This window comes from Pinus tabuliformis, chromosome 4_2, assembly GCF_031772625.1.
Source record: "Pinus tabuliformis cultivar Carrire ecotype Pingquan chromosome 4_2, CPIR1, whole genome shotgun sequence".
Classification (NCBI taxonomy): Eukaryota; Viridiplantae; Streptophyta; class Pinopsida; order Pinales; family Pinaceae; genus Pinus; species Pinus tabuliformis.
The window spans coordinates 55,614,064-55,631,319 of NC_142304.1; the positions used below are offsets into that span (position 1 = coordinate 55,614,064).

At 37.1% G+C, this 17,256-nt stretch overlaps 1 protein-coding gene and 1 pseudogene across 1 annotated transcript; one reads left to right on the forward strand and one right to left on the reverse strand.

Moving 5' to 3' along the window:
* Positions 1 to 2,510: 2,510 nt before the first annotated feature.
* LOC149168252 (uncharacterized) lies at positions 2,511 to 15,789 on the reverse strand. The gene is made up of 5 exons (XM_089426919.1): positions 15,572 to 15,789; positions 3,466 to 3,590; positions 3,201 to 3,287; positions 3,015 to 3,107; positions 2,511 to 2,842 (listed from the first exon to the last, which is right to left on the reverse strand). The coding sequence occupies exons 2-5, from the start codon at positions 3,511 to 3,513 to the stop codon at positions 2,645 to 2,647; spliced, it is 426 nt and encodes a 141-aa protein (XP_089283045.1). The 5' UTR covers positions 3,514 to 3,590; positions 15,572 to 15,789; the 3' UTR covers positions 2,511 to 2,644.
* Positions 9,498 to 11,428, forward strand: LOC149168253 (F-box/WD-40 repeat-containing protein At5g21040 pseudogene; annotated as a pseudogene).
* Positions 15,790 to 17,256: the final 1,467 nt, after the last annotated feature.

Here is a 17,256-nt window from a genome sequence, read left to right on the forward strand (position 1 = left end):
TTCTAGATTTTAACAATCGAACTATTCGACTTCTGAAATTGATCTGTTTCAAAAGTCCATTGTCATAAAACATACCTGCTGTCATCATGGCATAAGTTTGCATCTGCGTTTCCTCCAAGCTAACTACAATACGCACTCTTTACAGATCAGTCATTTGCGTCCAAGCCTAGAACAAATTCTGATAGCAAATGTCAATTGGATTTAACCTTCATTCTAAGGCAATTGCTAAACCCAACATTGATTTAAGAACTGATGTCGATTCCTATGAATCGAACCATTCAACTCAAATTATATCAATCACTGTCTTTGCAGATACAATGTGCTGCCAAATACCACGATTTCTTCCCAGAGAAAAATGTTTCCTCTGCTTCTGATGCAGAATAGAGACAAATAAAGCAGGAGAGCCAATGGCGTAGATGCTTATTCCTTCAATCGATCTCCCATTTCTGTAATAACTGCATGTCTTTTGTTGAGTTTAAAACCATTCAAACCTGTGCCTTCATGCTTCACACTACATTCTTCACTATGGCAATTTCCTAAAGTTCAGATTTAATCAAAAGCCAGTAAACCACTGACTTACCAATACATCTCTAGGCTACACGTGGACTTTAACATTCAACGCATCCACATTCAGAATTCACTCACTACAACAAAACCAGCGATTTGCGCCAGATTTAGCGCCAGATTTTAGTGCATTTTTTTTGTAATTGTGATGAGCAACCTGGCGCTAAATCTGGCTCTATTGTAAAAATTTTAAAGCGTCCTTTTTTGCACCTGATTTTGCATCCTTTTTCATGCTAGATTTTGCATCATTTTTTACACCAAACTATGCATCATTTTTTGCGTCAAATTTTGAACCAATATTTGCATCTTATTTTATGACAGGTTTTGCTTCTAGTTTTGTGTCATTTTTTGCATCTATTTTTCATTCTCTTTTGCTTCCTATTTTGTGTCATTCTTTGCTTCCATTTTTGCACCATCATTTGCATGAAGTTTACACTGTATTTTGAATCCAATTTAACGTCTTTTTATGCATCCATTTTGTGTCAGTTTTTGCATCTAGTCTTATGCCAGGTTTTGTATCTAGTCTTACACTAGTTTTTGCTTCTATTTTTGCACCAGCTTTGGTGCCTATCTTTGCACCATGTGTTGAATTTGATTTAGCACCAAATTTTGCATCCATTTTTGTGCCCATTTTTGCATCTTTTTTTGGACCATTTTTTACATCCACATTTACGTTTGATTTGTCTCCATTTTTCCCATCTCATTTTGCACCATATTTTGCATCATTTGTTTCATCCAATTTTGCATCATTTTTAACACCATCTCTTGCATCTAATGTTACATCATTTTGAGCATCCAAATTTGCATTTATATTTGCATCTTATGTTGAGTCATGTGTTGTGTCCACCTTTGCATCTTATTTTGTGTCTAATGGTACATTCAATTTAGAGCCACTTTTTACGTCTACTTTTGTATTTGTTTTTGCACCAAGTTTTGCATCCAATTTTAAGCTATTTTATGCCCCTTTTTGCACCATTTTTTTGTGTCTACTTGTGTCCAATGTTGCACCATTATTTACACCGACTTTTTCATCCAATTTTGCATTTTTTTGGTGTCTAGTTTTACATCGTTTTCACCATCCAAATTTGCATCTTTTTTTGCCTCATTTTGTGTCCACATTTGCATATAATTTTGTGTCTGAGTTCGAGCCTAAATTTTCATGTGATTAGGAATCATTTTTTACATCCAATATGGCATCCTTGGTTTCACCTTTTTTCAGCCCCATTTTGCATCTTGTTTTATGTCTTTTCTTACATCTTTTTTTTTTCCTTTTTTGCACCCAAGTTTGCATCCCAAATTTACACCATTATTTGCATCATCATTTGGCATATTAATTTGTAACGTTTTTGGCTTCTTTTTAACGCTCAACTTTGCATCTTATTTTACATCTAGTTGTTGTCTTTTTTTGCATCTAATTTGGTGCCCATTTATGTGTCCTTGTTTTTGCCCAATTTGATATCCTTTTGTATGCCATGTTTTGTTCCCTTCTTTGTGTCAACTATTGCACAATTTTTCACTTCTAATTTAAAACACTTTGTATGTCAATTGTTTGCATTTTGTATTAATTTCTAGTTTAACATCCAATTTTACTTTCAATTTTGCATCCATGGTTACATCCGCATTTGACTTCTTATATAGAGTATATTTTTCTTTACATATATGACCCCCTTTATAGATTCATAGTGAAATATATGATAGTTTCTAAATATCATTAAAGCAGATATCACAATTCAAAATCATTTGTAAAGAAATTTAAGAGAAATTAACAACATCCATCCAAAAAAATAACAATGTGTCATTAACAATTTTCAAAACATGTATAAAATAGCAACATAATACTAATAAAATCAGTATTATTTTTAATCAAAACAAGTAAAATTCAAATATGATTAACAAATCAAAATATTTCATGAATATCGTTATTCTACAATAAATTAACAACTTACATAAATCAAACTCATCGTATGATTACAAAATCAAAATGTCTCATTGATATAGGGTAAATTCACAACACCCATCTAAACATAACAATGTCATTCTACACAATAATTTCTTCATAAAAAACAATGCATGTGCATGCCTAGCTACCACCACCAAGATCATCCTCATGATCATCGTGACCATCCTCATTACTCTGATCCACATCATCACCAACACCGCAACTATCATCATCATCTCCTCCTTCACCACCATCATCCTCATCCTCATCCTCATCATCTCCTGATATATGTTGAACATAATTTGGATCATCGTCTTGGCAATCATTACCTATAGCATTCTGACCAAAAAAATCAATATTACATGTTAGTATTAATTACATAACACAACACATGTTTTTGTTATACAATGTTAACCATAAAATGAGGTAAGATATAATATCTAATAGTACTAAAAAATAAAATGAAAATATGGTTTAAAAGTATATTGGAAATCCAACTAAGATTACATACCATAGAGTCCATCCAAACAACAAATTCAACCCATCTCTTTTGCTGCAGCACCTCCTTTTCCAAATGATTTGGAGGTCTTCCATATTTTAGTTCCTATCAATCAGTAAATAGGGAGAAATTAGATAACAATGACTTTCTTCTAGTACAAAATTTATTAAAAAAATATCACATGTTTAATATACTTACAAAGGTTGTTATCAGTGATTTTAAACCTTTCTGGCCACTACGATGAGTGACTTTTGTCTTGGTTAACCTCGCCTTGGATGCCTTGTCCTTAAACATAAACCAATTCAATTTATTTTCACACAAATACTTATAAGTATTAATACATTCTAAATAATGTTTAATGAAAAATTCAATACCTGAATTTTTATTTCATATATCTTACTTATAACATTTTAATGATTACAATAATACTCTTGTTACCAGATATTGTCAGAAGAAATCTTACAAGACCGCTACCTAAGAACATTGGACAGTTGAATGCATTAGTTAACATGTTTGAAGAATTCTATCTTCAAATCTAGATCCATCTCATGTGATTCCCGTATGTGGTATAAATTGTCTTGAAGGTACCTGCATCATTCGACACAAAGCTATTCAGCACAATTGTTAACAAAAAACATCACAACTGCACAATATGAACGGTGCATCAAAATTGGAATTCACACGTCTAAGGTCTTTTTGGCATATCTGGTGTGGGTATAAAAGGTTTCCATTAAATCTCGTAAGCCTTTTTAACTATTATAAATAAACCACTAAAGTAAAACAAACAAATCAGTTATAAGAACTGAAAAGAAAGCTTGAAAAAAAATTAACATTTTCTAAAAGGCAAACACTAGAACACACTTCCAAATACTTTTCCTAAAATACTTCTTCAACCTGGCATCAAATTTGAAGGGCATGGTCATATTTCAATATGAAGTCATACTATATTTTCAACCCTTCTATGTTGGCAAGTTAAAACTAATGTTCCACCAAGACTCCGGGATAGGGAGATGCATCTCTGGGGTGATGCACAGGGGGGGCGTGTGAGAGTACCCTCAAATTTTAGGTAAAATTAGGGGGCAGGGGGATATGGGGGTATATATATATATATATATATATATATATATATATATATATATATATATATATATATATATATATATATATATATATATATATTTTCAATAATGAAAGCATAAATACATTGATCCGTACATGATTGAATTAAATAATGAAATACAGTGATCCATACTCATCATTCATACTAATACATACATCATTCATTCATACACCACGAGATTCAATAATGAACTAGATTGATCCATATTCATCATTCATTATTCAACATTCTAGAATCTAAATTGATTTAAAAATTAAATTCATCATTCATCATTCTAGATTCTAAATTGATTTAAAATTTAAATTCGTGATTCTAGAATCTAATTAGTACTAACCAAAAAGACTATAGTAGATACTTAAGCCTGAAGATTGGAATAGTAAATTGATATAACTCAAACTCAAAAAAAGTAAAGAGTGAAAGTCAAAGAATCAGTCTAAGGTCATCCATATCTAAAGTCAAGACTCGAAAGTTAAAACTGACGATTAAAAATGGCCAATGAGCATTTTAGGAGTGCCATGGAGGAGGAGGTGCAACAGTTAACTGGTAAGTCAAATAGTGTTGCGCAGCAAGCTGAGTAGACATAAGCTTGGTAACTCGAATGAGTGAGTTAGAGATTGCAAATTAGTTTAGGTTTTGATATTTTTTATGTGTTGTTCTTTTTAATTTTAATTTTTTTTATGGTTGTTTTATAATTTTTTTTAATTTCTATATTACAACAGTTACTAGAAAAAAAATTAAGCAGAACATGGGAAGGGGAAGAATTTAAAAACTATTCTAATCCATCAAAACAATCTGCTGCTCAATCTAATATTATCGGGTTAATCCTAATCATCAAGTTTAGCATCTAATGCTTATCACTATGTAGCAAAGTTGCCAGACTTGGTTGGGCTGGGACTTGGCAAGACTCAACGACTCAGCACAGACCCAGCAAAGAGAAAAAAACTCAAAACATGGTAAATTTTGAGCACAAACCAATCCATATAAGTTATAAAACCACAATCTATGCATAATTTCAAAATATTATCTCATAAAATACGATGACACAACATTTGACACTCGATATTTGTATGCAAAATAGTGAACTGAAATTCCACGATCAAATTCACAAATAGTACTCCATTCAGCTACATAACTCATAGTTTCATAACATAATTAGATAATCAAGGTAGACAATGTCTCCAAGTCCAATCTCAAGCCTCATTCATGACTACAAAGATGCCAAGAATAAGCCCTCAAGGAGTTAGCCAAAATCTCTAGACTAAAGCAATAATTGTGGTGCAAACGTATTTGGTGTTTCCATTAGAGATAATGAAACACTAAAGAGACCCTAAGTCTCTTCATCAAGCCTGTAGGATGTCATCCCATCCTACAGGCCTACTAGTATAAAAAAAAAAAAAATGCAAGTTGATAAACTAAACAGTAAAACCTGAATGTGTAATTGCCCACTTACCTGAACTTTTAATGCTGAGAGGGTGAGACGACTTTACTCAGCAGCTAGTGATCATTGATGATGCTAAATCCTCCTTCAATTTCCCTCATAAATGATGATGAACTCAACCCGCTCACAGTGACAGCACACAACACTCTTCTAAGGAAGAAATGGCTCTTAAAAATATATGGAATGATAAAGAATAAGGGGAGAAATGTCTTTATAAAGACTTCCTGCCCTCTCAAACACTTCATTTCCCTCCTAAAAATCACAAGTGTGGGGTATTTTTGGTCACTGTCATTGGGTCAGCTAAGCCTGGGTCAGACTCCCGAATCTAGAAAGTCTGGCAAGACTCCGCTAAGCCAAAGGGGAGCCTGCCAGGGGAGTCGCTGGGGAATACTCGGTCCAGAGCTGACTTGGCAAGACTCAACCAGACTCAGGAGACTGGGAAGAGTATGAAGCACTGCTATGTAGCCAAAGGATATATGCATTTTATGGTACTTGTCTACAACTAGATAAGCAAAATTGTTGGGCAATCTAAATAGAAGTCTTCTACATTTGCATAAATCTACAGGACATAACAAAGAGGACTGAACCATCTATCCAAAATGAACCAAGTAAAATACAAAACTTTGAGTCGACTCAGCCAATGCAACAATTTCATTATTTTGTAGATTCTTTTACTTTTACATAAAAAAAACTAGTTTGCATTGTTGTTTTTTTTTCTATGTGGTTCATGAACCCCGGAGATCGGTGACCGCTACATCCCCAAAATATTTGTACCAGGCAGATCCATCTGAAGTGACCACTTACTGCCTGTGCAACCACGGAGCCTAGCCTCGAGAGTGTTGACAGCATCGAACCCATGCCCTCTCAATAACAAAGCTGCTTTATTGACAAGACTCGACCAATTGAGCTAACCCTAGGGGCTTAGTTTGTATTGCTGTTACAGTAAGAAAAAAAAATATTTATCACTTTCTGTGATTATATTACCAATTTTTTGCAACCAAAATATTGATGATGGTGCACAAAGCATTTTTTGTAAACTATGAAGTTAAGTTTAGTTGTGCAAAAGTTTGTAAAGAGCCTCTCAGAAGCCAATCCCTGCGAGCTGGAATCAACCAGGGCATTATCAAACTCATTCCTATGGCAAAAGACCTAGTGCTAAACACCACCTGGAGACCCATAACTCTTTTAAACACCTTTTAAAAAATCTTGGCCAAGGCATCTGCCTTGTGCATCAAGCATATTCTTCCAAAGAGCATTCGCCTAGAACAAACAAGGTCTATTTGTGGGCAATATATCCTTGACAATTTCAATGCAGTCTTTAAAGGCATAGAATGTGCCGATCATACTAGCCTCAATGGCTTGTTTGTCAAAATAGACTTTGAGAAAACTTATGACCAGGTGAAGTGGTCCTTCATTCAGCAACAAGTGACAGCAAGGAGGCAATCAATCAGCAGCTCCACTGAAGGTTGAGCTGAGGAAGATAGCTCTTAATTGCCCAAAGCAGAACATGGCCCCCCTCAAAAGGGGTGCTTTTGGGCTTGGTGCTCTTGATTAAATGGTAGTTCCAAACCCTTATATATAATAGAGCCCAATGGAAACATCGCAATTCGCTCATTCCTGAAATCCTAAAAATTGTTATGTCTGATGCATTTTGAGTGGAATCTGAAATTTACTTTCTCCATATGAAATAAAATGAGGTCAGAACCACTCTCAAACATCCTAAGTCAATTAATAGGGCCCTAGGGTTGAATGTTGAGCTTTCCCACTCATAAATTATTGTTTCAAGCAAAATTAAGGGGGAGCACCTAGCCCTTTTTTAGGGGAGCTGCCCAGAAGCACCCCTTTTGGGGAAACACATCCCCACAGTATGGAAACGTTTCCCCTGCGTCTCCCTGTGTCTCCCTAAAAGGGGGCATGGGGAAACGTGTCCCTAACTTTCTAGGAAGCTAGGAGGATCATGTTGTTGACAAATAAAAGCAAGGAGATCTAGATGTGGTGTAAAAGGTAACCATTGCCTTTTTGCATGTGCTTCCTAAGAGAGGACTACAACTCATCAATGCAGATCCCAAAGAGAGTTTATGAGAGGTGACAGGAATGCTTGAACCCAATGGTGCTCCTAATGAAGTCCGAGAAGTTGTGAAGAGTGAAATTGACCAAGTATCAACTCATATAGTCTCATGATGGTGACTAGAAGGGTCTCTTAAATACTAATGTCACAAAGCCTTTGGAATAGGGTTCTCTCAAAAGTTCACAAAGAAACATAAGAATTTCAAACAACAATGTCAAGACCCAAGTCTCCTTAAATAATTTCCTGTAGAGTCATGGTGCAGTCAACAGGCTAGTATGTTTCACTAAATCTTGCCCTGTCCTTTGGCCTTGAGGTGCCTCTTATCTACGTCAATTTGCCTCTGCTGTCCTTAAGGGGCCTCCTCTATAGTTCAATGTATAACCACATATGAAGTACCATGCCATTGATCCTGGTGAAAGTGTGTTCAACCATGACAGTTTTGTAATTGTTGTGGTTTGAAGTAATCCCTGATATGGCGGAACCAAGATAGAAACAACATGATTAAACATATCAACAATGTGAAATTTGAGAGAGTGAATACCATGTTTGAGGAACTCAGACTGAAATCTCATCAGTGGCCTTGGTGCTGCCAATGAATTTGATGACTCCTGATGTCACCATGGGAAAACATATGCCAAGAAGAGGGAGGAGAAGCAATGTGGACTGGGGGCTCCCCAAGGACACCATAAAGAGAGGAAGCATGTGAGAACAAGCATTGGTGATCCAAGTTCGTTAGGAAAAGGACATCTGAGAAGGCTTTTGGTGAACAAAAAGGGCTTGGAGAAAAAATACTTTTGATCTCATGTTAAGTTGCAAATTAGAGGGCAAATTAAGCATTGGAAGAACAGGAAAGAGAAGAGGCTTAGCTACATGCCTATCGTACATTCTATGCTTAGAATTATATATCAGTTATAGACTATCCATTTAGTTTTGTACCTGTCATTTGTTGTTTATCTCCTGCTGCACCATGAGCTTCTACTGGCATGCAAGGGCAACAATACTGCTGATTATTAGCATTCCTGGCATTTGCAGGTTGCAAAAAAGTGGATGTACAATCTGTTGAAATGGGTGGATACATGTTGCTAAAGTGTGTATCTGTGCCGAGTTAGGAACTTGGCGCACATAGTAGGAATTCAGTGACTAAATTTTATAGAAGTGTTGTGGGAGGCTGGCAGGGGCGCTGCCACTTGAACCCTGTGGATGGTCTCGGGCAAGTGGACATAGACACTGGAAGTGCGAGTTTGTCAAGATGGAGGATCCTGGTACAGAGGTTGGGTGGTTATTGACCTGTGTGATGCTGGTTGTGCTCAGATCAACTTTGTACTTGGAATAGAGAACATTCATGATCTTGATTGCTTTGACACATCTGCCTACTCCAATGGTACTTTTCTAAATTTTTATGTGCCTTGCAAAATTGCAGCTTCTCATTTTTTGTGCATGTCAGTGCATGAATTGCCCCAAGTTCACCTTTCCCTGTCCTTCAACTTAAATCTGAACTGGAAAGTTGGTTGTAATTCCGTGGAGGCATTGATTCAGTGGGATTTATTTTGACGGTATGGACTTTTGTTTTGAGACCGTGTGGAGTAAATAAACTTTATGTTAAACATTTTTTATTATTTTCTGTTGAATTCGCTGGTGTTGCTCCTGGAAAATTTGGAAGATGCCAATCCGGTCATAATATGTTGTGCACAGGGGATTCTTTTGTTTTGATTTTAGTCTCCATGTAAATGCTTCAATCATTTCAAAACATTTCCCAAGTCAATTTTGTTATTGTCTTGCATATCTCAACAAACGTGTTCCCACTGATTGGCACTAAGACTTGTGTTCTTTTTGCAGGTTTGTTCCATATAGGCTTTGGCCAATCTTAAGAAGGGTTGGGTGGTTCCCTGTGTATTTCCATGGCATTTGAATGCCAGAAGGGATGGCAGGTATCTTCTGGTTCAGCTAATGATGCTTGGAATGAAGAGATGGTGTCCTGCCCGGAGCTTCCCAGTCCTCATTCCTTACAAGTAAATGAAGTAGAGATTCAAACTAAGACTAGCAGCAAAGCAGAGAGATCAACTTATGCATTAACAGATATTGATCACAATGGCCATTGCTCATTTCTTGAACTTCCTCCTGTACTAATATCGGAGATCCTCAATCATCTCAATGCAAGAGAACTCAGCATTGTTTCCTGTGTATGTGTTCTTTTCCGGAGGATTTCCTCAGATAGCCATGGATGGAAGGAATTCTATTGTGAGAGATGGGGGCTTCCTGCACATCGAAAACCTTCTGAAACATCTGCCATACCACCAGAAAAATCATGGAGAGAGCTCTACCTTGAGAGAGAAGCTCGTAGCAAGGCTTTTCTAGGCCGATTTAAAATAGATGTTTTCCATGGCCATACTGAACCCATACGGTCTGTTTGTCTTCTGGCATTTGCAAATCTCATTTTTACTGCAGGATATGATACAATGATCAGAATGTGGAACATGGAGGAAGGTTTTCTGATTGAACAGTCACGGCCACTTCGTAGCACTATACGAGCCATAGCAGTAGATATGGAGATGTTGGTTGTGGGTGGAACTGAGGCTTTTGTGAGAGGTTGGCGAGCAATTCCTGAGCTCCCTCATTTGTTTGACATTTCGGGAATTACAGGTCTGAATTTTGCCTTCGTGGACATGTTGGACCCATTACATGCCTGGGTCTTGACTCTGCCAGAATTTATAGTGGCTCTTGGGATATGAGCATTCGTGTCTGGGATCGAGCTTCTTTGAAGTGTCTGAAGATTTTCAAGCATGGAGATTGGGTGTGGTCACTGGCTGTGAGAGGCCCTCAACTTATGAGCGCTGCAGGCAGTGACATTTACACATGGGATATTGAAACAGGACACCAGATGAGGGTGAGGCTAAATGTCCATGTTGGCAATGCATACTCTTTGGTATGCAGTTGATCTGGCCATTTGCTGTTTACTGGAGGTGAGGATGGAGCTATTCATATGTTTGAGGACCGATCTCCCCGTCATCACACTAGTCATTCTGATGATGATGTTATAGTTAATGATAAACCAGTTGCTTCATGGGTTCCTCATTCCTGCCCAGTTTATTCACTTGCATTTGAGGATCCATGGCTTGTCTCTGCATCTGGGGATGGCAAGCTTGCCATGATGGATGTCAGGAAGCTGCTAAATTCAAGCAGTAATTTCAAGTCTGAAAAAGCTGCTAATAGTTGTCAGTGGAAGAACACTGCAATTGTAACATTACAAAATGTGGAGCCACCTCAACGGTTGCTGCATGGTTTCTATCAAAACTTGTATTCTGTAGACATTGGTGCTGAGAGAATTGTATGTGGAGGTGAGGAGGGAGTTCTGCGGATGTGGGACTTCACCCAGGCTTTGGAGATTGAACGCAGAGTGCAGGCCTCAAGGAATGTGCGTTTGGAGAATAGGTCAAGGAGGAAAAAGGCAAATGCAGAAAATGATAGCAAAGCTAAGCAGGTGGATCCTTGCTCCATTGCAGCTAAAAGCTGTGAGAGACATGGCGGGGGAAACAGGGTTTGGAAAAGGCGCAATGAGACTGGCAAAGTCCAGGCTTAGATTCAGTTTAAAAGCTACTTGGGGGCAATTTACCCTTTATTATCTTAGGCTTAGATTAATTATGAAAGCTATTCGGGGTTCTTTGCCCTTAGTTTGCTGAAAGAATAGGCTTCTAATTTTCACAATGTCCAGTTAAATGTTACATTCAGGTTAGAATATTGCATTTAATCTCTGGCAGATTATCCGAAAGCTCTTATCATAAAGTATGTGTGGTTTGGAGTGAGGAGACCACAAGATTTTATCTATCAGTTCCTTCTAATTGAGGAAGTGTTACTCAATAATCATGGAGGCTACAACACATTCCAGCCACAAAGCTGGAAAGAGCACAATAAAAATAAAAGCAAACATTGAAACTTATCACTGTTGTGGATTTTGTCCTTAGAATGACATGAGACATTCCAAATATGATGCCCAATCTGATATGTTGGCTCTTCTAGCATGGATGCAAAGAGAAAGAAATTACAGTACTTGATCTGTTTTTTATAATATAAGACTATATTTTGCTAAGAAAACAAAGGTATACAAAAAAGCCCACATGCATTACATATCGAATATCATTCCTTCGGGAAATCCCTAAAAGCCAAGTGTATGTGGAGACTAATATCAAAAGAGGACCTCTGGAATCAGATTCACATTCAGAGATATATTGAGCCGAATTCAACAGAAGACTAGATTGGAAACCCAAACAAGTCAATCAACAATGCATCCATATTATTGAAAGTACTGACTATAACATTCCCTTTAATAGGCCAAAAAAAAGTTAAAACTTCCCATTTTGAAGAGGCTATGGAATGACTTCAACTAGAAGGAGCAGAATGTTGTCCCCATTAGTAAGACGAAGAAGGGCAACAAGAAAAGAGGAACTAAGAAGGGTTAAAAAGGGAAGAAAGAGAAGCCAGGTTCTTGTAACCAGGGAAGGAAGGACTTGAGCCACATCAAGTGCTTCAAGTGTCAAATGTTTGGGCACTTCGCTTCCAATTTCATCAAAAGAAGGGGAAGGGAAAGCAACTTGTAAAGAGTACAAAAGCATCAGCTCAAGTGGATGAGCTTTCATCCAATCTCGAGATACACTTCTCAATGGTCTCATGCCTGTCATCTGACATCATGTCTGATGTGGACTGGTATGTGGACAGTGGAGCTTGCAAACATACAACCTCTAACAAGAGTACCTTTAGTAGAACTTGGTGATGATGCCACATATCCAGTTGCAAGAGTGGGATCCATCAAGTGATATCCTTAAGCTTACTAAGTTAATGATGTTTTGTATGTACCTAGCTTAACTAAAAATATCTTTCCAATTTCAGTGATGATAGATCCTACATATATGGCTAACTTTGAAGATCAACAAGTCCTCATCCTAAATTTCAAGGGAATCCTATAAGAACTTTAGGGTATGATAGTGACAACATGTGTGAGCTTTGACAAAAGAGACTAGGTCACTTGCACTAGTGAATGTTGCCAATCTTAAAAAACATGGTGTGGGCATTGCCAATCTTCAAGGCTGAGAAGAAAGGAGTGTGCAAAGGTTGTGCACTTGGCCAGCATGTAAAGGATGTTTTCCTGGCAGTAAACATAGGTCAAGAGGGGTTTCTGACCTAATCAACTCAAATGTATGTGGGCCCATCTCTTCAACTTCCTTATCAAGTAACATTTACTATGAATATTTTATTGATGATTCTTCTAGGAAGTCCTAAACTTAATTCACAAAAACAATAGGAGTTTGATACCTTTTGCATGAAATCAAGAATCAAGAAAATGTTGATAGTTCCCTACAACCCTCAGTAGTTTGGGGCCTTGATTCATGATCTAGTTCTGCTCATGTGTCTCTGTGTATAAACATGTCTCATCATTGTCTATATTTTGAATAGGTATCCTCACAGAATTTTGAAGGATAAGACTGGAGGAATTCAGAAGCCTCAAGTAACACATCTTTGAGTTTTTCAGTTGTCCTATCTACATTCATATTCCAGATGGGAAAAGGACCAAGTTGGAACCTTCTAGTTTGAAGGGCATTTTTGTAGGTTAGAGTGAAACCTCAAAAGCTTATAGAATATACATTCCATCTCAACATAAGGTAGTTGTGAGCAGAGATACCAAGTTTGAAGAAAATGCATGGTCCTCTAAGTCTCAAGAACCTCCAATAGTGACCATGGAGGCAGAAGAGCTTGGTATCCCAAAAATAGATCTGCAGAAATAAAAAAGATCATGAAACGCACACTTAGATCAGCAAGCTTTTGGAAGTGCAAGGGGTGCCTCTTTACCTTCAAGTTCAGCTAGAAAGCCTAGATGGCTAATCTAGACATTAAAAGAGGCAACAGAGTAAGTTGGTGCTCCAACTACTTCCCTTCAAATAAGCCACCCTCCTAAAAAGTTCCCTAGTTATGTTGCACTGATATCTTTCATTATTGAAACAAAACCTTCTAGTAACAGCAGTAAGGAAGCAAGTACTGCAAAATGCCATGATGGAGGAATACATCTCCTCCTAAAGAATGATGGGTAGGAGATAGTGCCTAGACTAGTGGAGAAGTCAGTATTTGACTCTAGTTTTTCTTACAACAATCATGCATGGTTAAGCATGCACCAGATAGCAGCATATAAAACTGCAAAGCTCGGTTTGTGGTTGGATGGTTCTCCCATTAAAAAGGAGTTGACTATGAGGAGACTTTTGCTCTTGTTACTAAATATACCTCTATCAGATTTACTATGTCTTTCACAACAATCTTCCATTGGATTTTATATCAAATTTATGTAAAGACAACATTTCTTAATAGGTTGATTAAGGAGTTATATGAATAAACCAACCAAGAGGATTTTAGGTGAATAGGCTTGAGACCCATGTTTACAAGTTGAAGTAGGCCCTTTATGAGTTGAAACAGGCACCATTTGCATGGCACTCCAAGATCGATGAGTAACTTTCAGATTTGGGTTTCACTAAGACAGATGCAGATTCTAATTTTTACAATTTGGTAGATCATTCTAATCTGCTTGTTTTAGTCCCATATGTAGACAATCTTACACTCACAGGAAGTTAAAAGGAATCCACAAACTGGTGCAGGGTAAAATTGGCAAGAGAATTTGTCATGACTTGAAGCACTACTTGTTGGCTCTAGGGGTGTAGCAAAGTGCAGGTGAAGTGTTCCTTGGACAGAAAAAGTATGTAATTGAAATTCTTAGAAGATTTCAAATGATGGACTGCAAACCCATGGCTACTCCAGTGTATGCAATTGAAATTCTGATGAGATTTCAAATGATGTACTGCAAACCCATGGCTACTCCCCTGTGGTAGTAAATCCATTGTACTTTGCTGATTCTAATTCAGATTTGATGAACATCTGTATACAGGGAATTGATAGGTTTCCTCATGTACTTAGTTAACACAAGGCCTAACATTTGTTTTGCAGTCAACACTTTCAGTACATGGTGCAGCCTAGGCAAGTTCATCAGGTTGCCACAAAACACAAGTTCTAATACTTGGAAGGGGGCAGTACATTTTGCACTGAGATATGTTAGTGATGAAGCTTTTTATTCAATGATAATGGAATAGCATTAACAGGGGTTCTCGACAGTGATCTACATGTTCTGTGCATGTTTTCTAACTGTGTCCGTTTATAGGCTCAAACGACATTCAGATTACAGTTTCGATTAGCCTTTAAATTCAGACTGTGCTACTTTCCTGTAGGAGAAGAATCTGTTAAACAAGTGTTACTAAATTCATCAGTTGTTAGTAATTAATTGGATGAATGGCAGTAGTAGAAGATGAAATCAAACGTTCTGTCCGTTTTTATTTCAGAGTGCTTTGAACATGTCTACAAAGAATTAAATGGTGAAGCAGACACCTTGAGGAAGGAAGGAATACAGTTGGCTGAGGGTTCAAGGTTATGAAGTGAAATCAAGGATTGTCATATCTTACACGAACATATTTCTGCATCCTCGAATGGGGATTCTTATGACAGTCAGTATTCTGAAGATGATCCAAGTGCCTCAAAAGAAGAATTCTGAATTTTAGAGAAGTTACAGGACCCTTCAATCAATATCAATGCCTTCTTCAGGCTTAGCAAAGAATGTATATTTTCGTTCTGATATTTCTCGAAGCTTAAAGCATTTACAGAATGTATCTCTTTATACTCGGATGAAATAAAAGATTAGAAAAATTGAGGGAAAATATATCAATATCAATCGATATGTAAGCCAATAAATGCGCCAAAAAAAACACAGATTGAAAGAATATGCCTGCTGTGAGTCTGTGAAAGCAAATATAAGCAGCACCTCTTCTGGAAAATGTGAAGCGGAAATACAAAACAAAAAAGACATCGTGATAAGAGAATATGGGTTGAGAGGGACAAAAGAAATCAAGGCTTAGACTCACCTCTATCTGATTGCATATGAGGATCTGAACCAGCCGCATCGGTTATCCAAAAATGCACCTTTGTCCGTGCACCGATCAAGTCAATCCGCTGCCTGGAAAGAAAAATAGCACAATGCAAATATTTGCAAATGCGTCTACCTGAAAAGGGGGCGCAGCGTAAGAGGCCCTCCTGAAACCCCTCGGAGAAGGATATATCTGTGGACCTGAAACCCTACATCCGATATAACAACCCATTTTAAGATATAAATGTTTTAAAAAGTTAAAGAGCATTGTCGCCGACCCTGAAACCCTACATCGTATATAGAACTAGCATTTGCACAAACCGGTGCAACGTCATAGAAGTAGTGGGATATGGAAGTAGGTTTGTGCAACGTCATAGAAGTAGTGGGATATGGAAGTAAGTAAAAGTAATATTTTAGTAAAATGTTAAATATGTGTTGTATGAATTAATAATTTTATTATATAATTAATAAAAGAATTAATAGAGAAGGGTTATTATTTTAAAATTTAGGATATAATTATAAAAAAAAAATTGAGAGGAAATATTAGTTTTAAGATCAAAAAAATTAATTAAAAAGAGCGATAAATTTTAGGTTTAATTCTAAAGCCTCAATGCGAAAGGATTATATTAGAACATCCTAAAAAGTATTTTAAGAAAAATGGCGATTAAAACCTTTTCCAAATAAATTTTAAAGGTTTAAAGCATAAATATAATAAAAGCCGGCATATATATGTAAATAGTAATAAAGAGGTCGACCCCATAAAACTACCACGTTGCATATTGGGATCTCGCGAGTGGCGTTTTTGTTTTATTTTCCATGACCAAACTTCCGAAGCCTCTAACTTGCGACTTTATTTACACCATATCCATTCAATTTAATTATTTACACCATAACCATTGCAACTTTTAATGTCCATGACCAGACACACGTCTTTAAAACTTGTGATATGAAAGGCGTGACATGGCAACTGTGATATTATATTAAGGTGTGGTATGATGGAGCAGTCGAGTCTGCAACACATATTGCAATCGGAGGTTTCAAAGTGATAAGGCTTCAAAAGTTGAGATATGGCGGATGCGATATTAATGGCCAAATGTGGAGAATTAATGGTTTTCGATAGAATAAACGCATTCATTATTACTAACGGTTTCTTGAGATTTCGCTCATAAAATTCTTGGATTATTATGTAATCGGTTATTTGCTAAGTTATTCGCTCTGAATGTTAGTTACTCTCACCCTTGTGTTTCTCTTGACAAGTCAGTCCCAACAAGCATAATTCAACAAAAATGTCTTGGTCGACCAAACCCATGAAGAAACCTGTTGTTCAACAACAATCAGTTGCTCTTCCCCCTGAGTTTGCAGAATTGCTTGCATTATTTACCGATACCACATGCACCTCAAACACTGGAACATCTACCTGGGAGGCCACATATCAACTTTTCGAAGATGAAGAGCCGAGAGTCACAGAAAGAGTAGTCATAGCCGAAGATTCATACCCGGTTTCTGATACTACATATAGTGATCTGGTCAATTCATTCCTCCACAGAATTGTTGCTCAGCTGAACATCCTTCCTTACATGGATATGATCACATGTGTTGTTGACCATCTAAACATCGCTGACAGAAACTTTATGACCAAGAGGAACACAATCATCGGCTCTTTCACCAACAAAGATTTGACTC

Bases quoted from the DNA above. Each gene is read 5' to 3' on its own strand.
- LOC149168252 (XM_089426919.1), bottom strand. From the start codon at position 3,513: ATGTTAACTAATGCATTCAACTGTCCAATGTTCTTAGGTAGCGGTCTT. The intron at 3,288-3,465 runs GTAAGATTTCTT...TTTATGTTTAAG, and splicing joins TGTTCTTAGGTAGCGGTCTT to GACAAGGCATCCAAGGCGAG. The intron at 2,843-3,014 runs GTATGTAATCTT...TTTTTTGGTCAG, and splicing joins TTGTTTGGATGGACTCTATG to AATGCTATAGGTAATGATTG.